The 13,025-nt window shown below is 38.9% G+C and overlaps 1 protein-coding gene across 1 annotated transcript in view; it reads right to left on the bottom strand.

Annotated features, from left to right (window-relative positions):
* The window catches only part of LOC139711268 (FERM, ARHGEF and pleckstrin domain-containing protein 1-like), a 135,468-nt gene that overhangs the window by 72,817 nt on the left and 49,626 nt on the right, over positions 1-13,025 (bottom strand). Inside the window, exons 3-4 of the mRNA XM_071623178.1 lie at positions 12,045-12,149; positions 11,558-11,600 (exon numbers count right to left, since the gene is read on the bottom strand). Coding sequence (XP_071479279.1) covers positions 11,558-11,600; positions 12,045-12,149 — 148 coding nt within the window. The remainder of the gene's footprint in view (positions 1-11,557; positions 11,601-12,044; positions 12,150-13,025) is intronic.

The following is a 13,025-nucleotide window of genomic DNA, read 5'->3' as shown; positions in this document are numbered from 1 at the left end:
CTTGGCCATGAGAAACCCCTGAATTCAAACTCCTATTGCTCATCTTTCTCACTTATCACTGCTCACAAAACAGCCAAAGTTAGTCAAAGATACCTAATCTTTGTCATTACTAATTAGCATACATGGCCTAAGGTATGTTGCTTTTGAGCAATTTTGCATCAATTTTGCACATGAGGGAACAGGGGATACAAGAAAAATTAGAATAATCAAGCGTTTCAAATGCTTGAGACAATTTCTCTTCAAAGGAATTTCTTTACCCAAACTAATTTCTTGATTCTTTTTGACAGCTTTGTCTGCCATTCATTGTGGATGATATTGTTTATAAATGGTGTAAGCAAATCTCTTAGTGTCCTAAGTGTTTTTGTTGTTGCATCAAATGAACAAATCAATTTACAGATTTACAAAGAATACTTTTTAACAAAGAATACACTCAAGCCAAGAGACGAAATAACTCCTAAAAAAGAAAAAGAAAAAAAAAAGACATGTGTCCTGGTGACAAGGCTATCCCTTGCCACTGTCTTCGAATATATCATGCATCGATTTTTCACACTGCAGGGAGTACCGTAGCACATTAGGAGGGGATGAGCAAGGAGTTCTGAGAAGTGAAAGTAAAAAACGCATGTAACCACCGCAGGCATTGATTATTAGTCACTGCAGAGGATGGAAGAAAGTAATGCCAGTGCATTTTCTGCTGGTTAAAGAAAACTATTAAAAAAGGCTTTCGTGGGGAGAGTACAGGGTTGCATGGACGCAAGACTCATTCAGCTAATCGCTCAGAAACTTACTGTGAAACGAGGAATTTTCGCGTGCATTTTAATTTCACAAATTTCGAGAGCGCCACGATTCGCGAAATTAAAATGCACGCGAAAGTTCTTGTCTACACTATATGCATTGAATGCCAGTGGCAATTCGTGAAAATTTCATGCCGCAAAAAAGGCCGTCGGCTCCAATTCGCGAAAAATTCATGCCGCGAATATATCATGTTTTACAGTAACATGACATGCATCAAAGAATGAAATGATAACGATAACAAAATCTGTGGTGTGCCGACTCCAACCAGTACTTTGCTCAAGACACAGACAAAACACATTTTCATCAATGAAATAGATATATATTATGTAGACACGTTTCCTGCCCTGCTCTTACTCTGCTTTCTACATGAATCAAACAAAAGACAAAATCACCTGGGGTCCGTTTCATGAAAGTCTTATTAGAGACTCTTCGCTCATAAGACACACTTATGAGAGACTTCATGAAATGGATTGTACTTCTCTTTGAAAGTCTCCCATAGCTACATATGAGCGACTTTGGCCATTCTGGGATTTATGTAAACTTTTATGTGATGACTTCGTGAAACGGACCCATGGCATTGTCTTTTCTGTTTCCTTATCTTTTATTGGCAAACTCTCGATTTTTTAGAAATTTCATATCAAGAGGACACTCAGCATGTGGCTTTGCAAATCTTTGTCATGCCTTCAGAGTTCGGATCAAACTTTTCAGCACTTAGACACATTTTGATGTGATAAGCAATTTGATATAGATATTGTGAATTATCAAAATATGGAAAAATAACTTCTTGATGGTAAAGCACTGAATACTGATGGCTTTAAATTATGATGAATGCCTAATACTGCTTCAACCTAACCAGGAGAGCATATTTCCTTTACCTTCTCAAGTTTACCAGCTCAAAATGCAATTTACATTGTACATATTAAAATGCCTTGCCTATAGTAATGACAAGGTTGATAGACGAGCTCCAGGAATGCTGGACAGTTACTGATACCACATACTTCACATCGCCTACAGTATCAATACTTTTCCCAGTGACAAAACACTCTGTATCCGAATGGCTATAAAAAGGAACAGTTGATACCACTACCATAAAATTTACAAGGTACCAACTGTACTATATATTCATATAGGCAGGGATTTCATATCAGATGACAGTATTTATGAATATAATATTGCAATCTGATATAAAATCCTCTGACTTTCTCCATGATATTGTCTCCTGATGCAATGCAGTACCAGCATTATCCCTCTTGGGATGTTGTGTTGGGTTGTTGGTAGCTGAAGGTGTGGGGGGGGGGGGGGGGGGGGGTGCATATCTTCATGTGTTTTTTGTTATATCTGGATTTGTATACTCTCATTTTTTTTTATAGATAGCATATCGCATATAAAACTAGAAAAGCACTGGGAGAGCTCATGCAGACCTCCATCAAGCCAGCAACTCATTTCCATTCTTACACGCATGCATGCAATGTCCTAAAATAGAAGCCTTTTGTATGTAATACGTCATTGCAAGGCACCTTGCCCGAGCAGAGCACGCGCTTTAGTGCGCGTACGTAAACCACCAGTACGCGCAGCTCGAACCCATGTTCGTTGACCTTATATGCCAAAAGATGAAAAAATCCTTCAAAAATCCTAAAAATTCCGGAACACTACCAAAATTGAATGAGGTGTTCCTCGGTGTCAATATCGACTTTTCTTGCCAGTTTCATTTTAATCCGTACACAATTTTTTAAGCTATTTTGCGAACAGACAAACCAGCGTCGACGATCACTTAACCTCCTTCCTCGGCGGAGGTAATAAAATCTTAATGATTTCTCTCTTTTATCAAGATTTGATATCAAAATCACTATACATTTCTCGTTCAATTAGAACGTTATGCATTTCTGATGATATCTACAGTGCAATTTACTATTTTTAACTTATACTCCTATTTTATTAATTCGAGCAGCTTTTATGTAGTTGTTTTCCCATTCAAATTTTGCCAATGATCTACGTACTTGTTTTTATTGCATGGACTAATCAATTAAACTTTAATCTACAGTGCAATTTACTATTTTTAACTTATACTCATATTTTATTAATTCGAGCAGCTTTTATGTAGTTGTTTTCAATTCAAATTTTGCCAATGATCTACGTACTTGTTTTTTTTTTGCATGGACTAAGTGAAAAACAAACCCGGCTGATGTTACTACCATGAATAAATACAATGGAAAGGTGCATAAGTACTATGTATGCCATCCAGATACAGCGTAGCTTGTGCATTATGGCACTTAGGCTGCGTTTATAATCATCTTTCCCCTGTTTGAAATGGCTTTTCAAAAGCCATTTCCAAAGCCCTTTCCAAAGCCGTTTCCAAAGCCCTTTAGAGACGGCTTCCGAAATAGTTGCGTTTATCAACTCATCGCGAACACGAAAACTGGCCTAGTCACTGCGCAGCTGCATTGCGCATTTTGACCCAAGGAGAAGGGGTCATATTCATAACCGCAGTACAAAGCCATTTCAAAACAGCTTTGCGTTTATCTTGATTCAAAGGGCTTCTAGAAAACAGGTTTCTGGAAACCTGTTTCGGAAACCTGTTTCAGAAAGCACAAATTTGCGGGTTTTCAAAAAGGCTTTCCAAAACCCATCATCAAAACAGCTTTGCGTTTATCATCTCGTAAAAATTCCCTGAAAGCTGTTTGGAAAACCTATTTCTGCCGAGAAAAAGATTTGATGAACGCACCCTTAGTTTTAATGGTTAGTGATTTTGTGCATGTGTGTGTTTTCGTCAGAGTGCATGATAGTCTCATCCTGGGCCTATAGAGAGGCCTATTTTTCAAACAAAGAGCTATGTATGGGAAAAACAAACGTATTTGCAATCATAATGTTGACCATTTTTTTTAATACCGGCCATACTCTGCAAAGTCGTTTGCATGATTCCCCCCCCCCCCCCCCCCCCCCAGTGTTCTCTGTCTGTTTCTGGTATTTAAATCAGCCAGAGAATCCTGTATGAATATCTGGCTAATGGTAATACCAACAACTGCTCCCCCTCCTACATCCCTCCCACTTCCCTTCCTTTCATAGAGACCTTCTCCCATCCCACATCCCCTTCCCCTCCCCCCCTCATTTCCCCTCCCCCCCCCCCCCCCCCCATTTCCTCTCCCTCCCTTGGCCTAGTTTAGGCCATGCACAATCTATGCCTCATCTGCAGGCAGCCTACACTGTGTACTACTCCCTGATGCCCGACCAACTCCAGGGCAGCACCTTGGAATATAGCAATGCGAGCTGGAGTGTGTGCAAAGAGGTGCTAGCTGACGAACCAAAGGGGGGAAAGTTCGGGTGCTGTGACCATGCATGAAGGCACGCTTCACGGATACATGTGGGTTGTGTTTTTTTTTTTCTCTCTGCCCTCTTTACATTGTATGACCAGCAATTTGCTATTCCACGACTTGACAAGAATTACCCCCTCAACACGGCCGCGAGGTCTATAAACCTGCATCGCTTCTTCATGATCCCATTACCTTTTCATGATTTACGCACGGAGCGAACATGCAGCTTGTACATTTTTTTTTTCTTTCTGCTGTATGGGAGTCTATACAGTAGTCTGCATCATTCATACTGTGAAAGAACCCTGCCGCAGACATTATTGAGTGAGAGCAAGAAGGGCACTAATGCTGTGTGTCCAATGAGCTCACAATCGACTTTTTGCAAATCTCAATATGTATGCGGACGGTTCAACAAAGTTTAACCCCCACTTTGTCTACATGCTGCGTAATTCCAAATGTATCTGCTCAAATTCGACTTCACTACCCAAACTATTAAAACAAAGTCTAAGTCATGCAAGCTACATGTACACTACCATCCAGTCACGTTCAAGTTTTCTTATTCATATTTTAATGCATTTAACTCAAGCCCCAGAGGTTGCCTGTATATGAGAGTATCCGCAACACCATTTGAGGTTTGAAAGTCAAATTTCCCTTCTTCTTGTTTCTTTGGGTGACTAAACTCATCCTGTTTCAAATCATTCTTGCCTGTTTGTTCTCCTTTTGAGTCCATGGAAACATCTTAGAATGATAAATCTCAACAGCAGATCACTACGAGAACATAAAAAAAGTATTCAGTGATTATGGCTGAAAGGCTAATATTCCTGGTGGTAAATATACCATCATGAAGAAAAACAAAATTGCCTTAATTTCTTTGTGCACAACAGATACTGATATTGCCATAATCTTGATCATGGGTCAGCAAAATTAGAACAAAACTAAAAGAAAACTGCATATGACTTGTGCGGTACAAAACGCGTTAAAAACATTAAATTGGTGTATCAGGTTACTGTAAAACAAGGAATGTTTGCGTACATTCTAATTTCGCGAGAGTTAAGATTCGTGAAATTAAAATGCATGCAAAAGTTCTTGTTTACACTACATGCAATGAATGCCAGTGGCAATTCGCGAAAATTTCATGTCACAAATGTATCATGTTTTATAGCATGGAGCACAAGTATGACTAAATTCACAAGATTACATAACCATATTTAAAGGGCATGACTTCCGCTGCTAAGTGTCGCAGTTCTACTGATCCCACTATTCATGAGCTCTGTTGGAATGCCCATCAGTCTATTACTCAAATGTGTGAGGATAGCCATTCTACCGCCATCTATTGTACAAATAACGATTAGGAATTTAGTCGTCTGTCCAGGGTCAGATCAGAAACTCTATTGCCACGTTTTTAATGCTCAAAAGTGTTTCTATTTCTTTTTTATCCACGTAGCAGCTCCCTCAGGAAAATAGGCAATATACATTGTACACTGTATCACTTTATGAATGCTGTAAGCACTGTCACACACCCTGGTATTTTATAGTCCTGTCATACTACTGGGCTTCTTTTTACATCTACACTTGTACAGTGTAAGCCTCTGTGTGAAAACAAACATAGGCTGACAGTTTATTTCCAAGCAAAGCGTATGGAAGGGGGGGGGGGGCATGAAGTCATATACACTTGTAGGAGGGGCGAGATGTCCCGTGGATATCTGTCGTTCGATTTAAGAGGAAAACAGATGTATACCTTGACTACTGTACAAATGGAACCATGCCAATGCACAACATGGTTAATGAGTTCAGGGAGGTGAGAAAAGTGCTTTAAAAAAATCAGAGTTTAACGGACAAAACAAAACAGCAATTTACTGGCCCTCTGATGAACAGTCTTGTTTTCCTGTAATTTCAGAATTTGATTTTATCATACATGCATACATTGTATACACAATATGGCATTCGTAATGATCAATGCAGGTATCACAATTCTGATCAAACTTCTCCCTTCTTTGGCAATGGAAACCATCAATGTTCCATCTTCATTTTATAATTGGTATAAACATGAGACACATCATCCTCCAGTTTCCATTTTACACCATAGATTGGTACAAACATTCAAAACTTGTACCTGTACCTTTACAAGAAGGGGGGGGGGGGGGCAGGACAAATGCACACATGTACTGAGGGATCCCAGTTCAAACCACTCTGATAAAAATAGCAACATGACCACTTTTTTATCTCACTTTTTACACTGACATGCTTCAGAGAGAGTCATAAAAAAAGTATAAGTTTAGAACAAAGCTTTGTTTCTGATCTCTTCCAACCATGATGCGTTGTTAATCACTGACTAATGACTTACAGTAGCAATTTGTATTACAACCACCCACTATTTTACATACAAAAAGGACAACAAAAAAACCCACAAAAATAACTACATAGGATGATTTCCTGGATTTCATATGCAGCACCATGACTGAATAAAGAAGAAAAGATACTCTCCCCACTTTTTTTTTTCATTAAGTATGCGACATCAGAACATGTTTGTGCGCTGACGTTTGTGAACAATGCCAGCCCACGCGACAAAATCTTAGTCACCTTCTCTGGTGTGAACAATCAATCTACTTTGGTCTGTGGTGGAATTGACCCTGGTACTACAATATGGGCCAGGATTAGCACACAATACAGGCATAGGTTGTTCAGTCTTAGTACATAATAACATATCCTGTCATTGACAAAAGGACTGGACCCAGGAACAAAGGACAAGAGATCACCTCGGGATCTCAGCCCATTATATTTTGTGCTGGTCAGGATGTGTGCTCACAGTTACTTTAAAGGACAAGTTCACCTTCATAAACATAAGGATTGAGAAAATGCAACAATGTTAGTAGAACACATCAGTGAAAGTTTGAGGAAAATTGGACAATCGATGCAAAAGTTATGAATTTTTAAAATTTTTGTGTTGGAACCTCTGGATGAGGAGACTACTACAGCTTGTGAGTCATATGCGTACAACAGCATAAAGAAAATATAAAAGAAAATTCAACATATTTTCACTTTTTTCGCATAATAAAAGAGCAACTGACTTGCCTCTTTCTAAAGGCAGGGTGGATAATATTACCCATAACATTTATCGGTAACGAGTCAGGGGAATGTGTACTTTTTTCAAAAGATGGAATTTTGTGAAATTCTCTTTATATTTTCCTTATATTGTTGTACGCATGTGACATCTAAGTTATTCATACACTGCAGTAGTCTTCTCATCCAGCGGGTACTGCACAAAAACTTCAAAAATTCATAACTTTTGAACGGATTGTCTGATTTTCCTCAAACTTTCAATGATGTGTTCTACTAATATTGCTACATTCTCTCAATCCTTATGTTTATGAAGGTGAACTTGTCCTTTAATCTATGCGAACACGACCACTCATCTTTATGAATATTCATTAAAAAAGGCCTAGACTGCAACAGTGTGTCATGAGGTTGAAAAGAAGTCCTGTCTACACTTCTCAGCTAAGCTGAACCTGTATTTTCTGCTGATGACAGTTGTTACTAAGTCAAATGCAGTGTACTATATCATGTGATATGTCTGTTTATGAATCTGAGAATCTGCGAGTAAGATCACTGTTCAACAATGTGTGAAGTCTGCATGATATCCATATCACTGAAATTGATAAACTGAAGCTTTCAATTATTTATTTTAAAAAGAGCTATTAAAAAAGCTATCACACGTAAAAAAATAAATAATAATAATTGTTCATGATTGGATTTACTCTACTTTTCCCCCAGACACTGCAGGATTTTAGTATCAAACCGTTTCATAAAAGATCTATCAGCATTGTGATAATGATCGAAATTGTTCATAAATATCTTGATAGTGACAGCACAATACCAGAGACTTCTTGTGTGTTAGAACAGTATATTTCAATTCTTTTTGCAGCTCATTATACTACCTACTCAGCAAAGTTTGACAATTTCTTAAATTGAGCTGCAACAGAGCTCAACAGTATTGTAAACTCATCCCAATCTCTACATCTCATATTCACAGACTTGCTCTTTTCAATGAGTATCATGATGACACCCAACCCACATGACAGACTCTCGTGCCGGTTGCCAGGGGCGTACATGTAGGTGCAGCGTTCACACACCACATCTCGGCAGGCATCGTCCGATTTCCTGCAGATCCCCATGGGAATTGAACCATGGACCTTCAAAACCTCAGTCGAATCAGCTATCCAGCGAGCCAATTGCAGTCTCCATGTAATAAACACTCACTGCCAGTCAATACGTGAGCAAAACCATTGAAATGACAACCCCCCCCCACCACACACAAAATGCACGCCAATACTGAGTGAACCTATATTTACGGAATGTCTTTGATAGAGGCATAATGTCCATACGGTCAAGCAGACTTCAAAGGTCATCGCACTCTTGATGTGTCTTTGGTATTACTATGCCAAGTTTTAGAGCCCATCTCTTTGAGTCAAAACATGGTATTCATTGTCTGTATCTCCTGGCTGTATCATCATTGTGTTCTACCACTGGTATTTGAAGATCATAATTACAACTTTCTTTCAAGGAAAGAGTATTACTGACACCAAATTCGCAACATATGAACATCCCTTTAAATGGAGCACATTAAAATTCACTGTCACACTAAGGAGCTACATGGCATGAGAAATGAGGTGGGTACGGCCACGCACTCTTTTCAGTCACACGCCTGATAGAATTGCAGAACTGATTCAGATGTTTCAAAGGACTCATACCCTTCTGTATCTGCCAGAATAAACAGGCATCTAAATACACCATCACTGACTCATCACACTGAGCAGGGGGACCTGGTTCGTACAGGTCTTTGTCAGGTACGCACCCAGGCAATCGTATTGACTGGGTGGGTGGGTGGGACTACCATTTCATACATTTTCCTCCTCTTGAGCAAACTCTTTGCTGAAAAGAAGGGGGAGCCCAGCCTCTACTGTCCTAGAGGTCCCCACTCCGTCAGGCTGTTAAAGGAAACCCAAACCCGATGAGAAATGTGGATTGAGTGAAAGCAGCAACATTAGTAGAACATAGAAAGTTGAGGAAAACTCGAACATTCCACAAAAATTCATTTTTCATTAAAATTACACATTCCATCAACTTGTTACTGGGATATGTTAGAGTAATATCATTCCCCCTGTTTTCTGAAAGTAGTTAGTCAAGTGCTCTTTCGTTATGCTAGAAAAATGAAAACATGTTGAATTTTCTTTATATTTTCTTTATATTGTCGTCCACACAATGATGTCATAAACTCACGTAGTCTCCTTATCCAGTGGTTCTGACACCAAAACTTTTAAAATTCATAACTTTTGCAATGATTGTCAGATTTTCCTTAAACTTTCACTAATGTGTTCTACTAATGTTGCTGCTTTCACTCTTTAAATCCAAATTTCTCTTTGGGTTTGGGTTTCATTTGAAGCGGTTAAAGGCCTGATGGCATGGGGAGGGAAGGGCGGCCCGACTGAGTCGGTATTCATTCGTTACCTACCGGGGTACATTTGAAAACTATGACTAAAGCAACCTGCTTGCCCATTAGTGAATAAGTGCCTTGAAGCGTATGCTCGACAGTAACATTTGATTCCAGTTGAGATTCTTTGGCGGTTTGAGTACTTACATAAAGATCAATGATAAAGCTACACAAAATTTGTTCCAGGATTCTCGAATACGTCCGTATAGGGCTGGCCTTCCCATTGCACGAATCCCCACTCTACCGGAGCTTTAAAAGTTCGCCCATCACCTTTATCATATGTGGTAGCAAGAGGTATGTATCTATATTTAGGCCAAGGAGGGGAGGAAATATCAGCTGGTATCAGCCAGGGAACAGCTGGGCATGATGACCCCCTCTCATCTCGCTGGAGGACTGGTGATGAGCATCTCAAAAAAGATATCAAACCATCTTGCCCATTTCTTTCTACTATTTCCACCTCCTTCATGAACCATCCAGTACTCTTGCTAGATTCACCTAAAGTTGAACTTGATAGAACATTAAAATTGTTTGTTCATATATTCATCTTAGTGCCCAAACTTGTTTCAGGCACTTAACAACTGAAGTCTGACTTTGTTGAAACCTGTTAGTTCACTTTCAGGTCTCTCTTATATGTTAAAAAAAGAATGTATAATTCCAAAACAGATGAATCATATATTTTCATTCAAGATTTTACCTGAATATCCCCTATCATGTAAGCAGTCCCTATCACATTGATGATGAAAAAGAGTGGCAGTTGAAAAGAAAATACAAATTCATTTGTACACTGAGCAAATGTGTCTGCATCATTTCCTTTGGGCGCTGCTGTAACACAAAACTAATTGCCTCTTTCTGGTCTGGGCGTGACATTGAAGGACTACCCCGCCTGCCAAGGTGCCTTGGAGCCCATATTACACAAATGGGATTTCTTTTCTTTCTTACTGTTTTGGACAGACTGCATGCAGTACTTGACACTTGACACCTAGCCGTGGTGTCAGGAAAAATAGTATTGTTTGGGAGGAAGTAATCACAGACCGCAGTGTACCAACCCCGGGGGCCACAAATGAAGGCCTATCACCTGCAGGAACACTGCCAAGTCACCTGGTATATACACTGAAATATTTCTCTGCTCACATTAAGATTTAAGCACAACAAAAAATAAATAATAGTCATATTCAGCTCTGAAGACCAGCAACATGTTTGAGTGGAAATGGGCATGAATCATCATCCCTTTTGGTTATTTTAAGAAGCGGTGGGATGAACGTCACTGGCATTTACGCTGTGAGAATGGAAGAGTGCTTCGTTCCCCGAGCGGAGCAAGATGAGGGAGCCGAGTGTCTGGGAGGCATGATCTGTCTCATTGCAAAGTAATACACGGTAATAACGAGGCATCGTCAAAGGATGGGTTTTCCATTGACAAAGACTGCCAGAACGGCCCTTCCCCTCCCCCCCCCCCCCATCCCCCCCCCCAAAAAAAACCTTCCAATTCGTGGGCTTTCATCATCCAGAGTTTGAGCCTGCCACTCCACTAGCTCAAAGGACATGTTTCATATCAACCCTGTGTTGTCAAACTGGCTCATCATACGAGTTTGATCTTCCATTCATATTCGAGACGTTATCCTCACAAATGAACCTATTCCTTGTGCTGCTGAAATATTTTCCTGAACTCTTACATTGTCCAATGTGACGTGACGTCACTTTTTCATTGAAATAAAAAGAGGTGAAGTTTGACAACAAAAGTCAAGTAATACTATGGGAACATAATCAAACAGGAATGTCGCAGTAATGCATTCTTGCGTTGAGTCTTTTTTTTTTATTGTAACTGACTGCCAAATTTCCTTTCATGTCAATGAACGGCAATATATCAATCATTAAGTTGCAACAATGTCAAAGCAAAGACTAAAACTTGTTGTCTTTGTCTGTATCTGTCTCTCTTGTTTGTTCTTCTTTTTACTTTTTTCCTTTAAAAACTCACCTGCAACTTGCTTCAAGACTAGTTTCTCTGGTTCCAGCCATACCTGGGGGAGAGGAAACACAAGAAGATAAGAACCAATGACAGAGGTCTGATGACTAACAGCTTCTCCAGTTTAACCCTTCCTATGCCAATAAGTTAAACATGCACAAATTTCACATTTACACCTATGGAGAGGTAATTATTGTAGCCTGCAGAGGGTCAAAGGCTATCTGCATTACCATTAGTACAAATGTATCTCTTACGAACTGTTGTGATGTTGCATCATCGAAAAGGCATCCAAATAGCTCTACTTTGAAATAAAAAAAAAAAGAACTGAGAAATAAAATGGAATTAGATAAATGATATTTTGATAGATACAAATATAGATGTCGATATTGATATAGCCATAGATAAAGATTTAGATTTAGATTTGGAATTATGCAGATCATACAAATTCAGTAAGTATGGCAGACTTGAACCAAGACTACATAGGGGCAAACAAACTCACTAAGTGGTCTCCCTTGGTGTAATACTCCAAGCCGAAATAATCCATCTCATAGAGATTGAGGCACCGACAGCATTCCAAAAATACGTCTCCCCCTGTGGCGTTTTGCTGCAAAGACAAGAAGAGCGAGAAGAACATTCAAAGAGACTCGTAAAGCAAATACGCACAGGCATTAATGATAAGATCTGTATACTTTTTCTCTTTTTTTTTTTTTTGGAGTGTGTGCCTTTCTGTCTGTCCAGCAAAAATATGATATTTTGGATGACGCAAGCACCTCGCCAAACATGTCGTGGTACAACAAGCATTATGTATCAAAACTTCAAAGATTAAACAGCCACTATGTGCACTCATTGTCTATGCACGTTTCTTAAAAAAAAAAAAAATATATATATATATATATATATATATATATATATATATATATATGTGGGTAATTCCATGAAGTTGGGGCAGTGTCCATGTAGCATCGTGATATTTGAAAAATACATTTCAGCATAACTCAATATTAATGATGCTATACATTTATTGTTTGTAGGCTTTACATTTGCATTGAGGCCACACATTTTCCTGGAAATTTTGTGCCATTCAGACTCAATTATGATGAAGTTATTAAACAATATGTAACGGTGTCCTGTAGCATCGGGACGTGTCCATGTAGCATCGTGATATTTTAAAATTTGGTCCTAAGAGACAAATTATGGCAATTAGCTTGACCAAAATTTGATGCAATATGCATATTTACTAGATTAGTCAGATAGCAAAATATCTCAAATTTCCTGTACACAGTTTTAATTTTAAAAGAAAATTACAAAATGTATCACGATGCTACGCGGTGTCCTTTTTTGTTACATTTGGTGGACACCGCGTAGCATAGTGACAAATTGTGTAATTTTCTTGTAAAAGTAAAACTGTGGATATGAAAGTTAAGATATTTAGCTATCTGACTAATCTAGTAATTATGCATATTATATCAAATTTTGGTCA

Source organism: Diadema antillarum, unplaced genomic scaffold (assembly GCF_040938485.1).
Source record: "Diadema antillarum isolate AM-2024a unplaced genomic scaffold, OU_Dant_1.0 seq00001630_RagTag, whole genome shotgun sequence".
Lineage (NCBI taxonomy): Eukaryota > Metazoa > Echinodermata > Echinoidea > Diadematoida > Diadematidae > Diadema > Diadema antillarum.
This window is presented reverse-complemented; position numbering and strand designations above follow the sequence as displayed.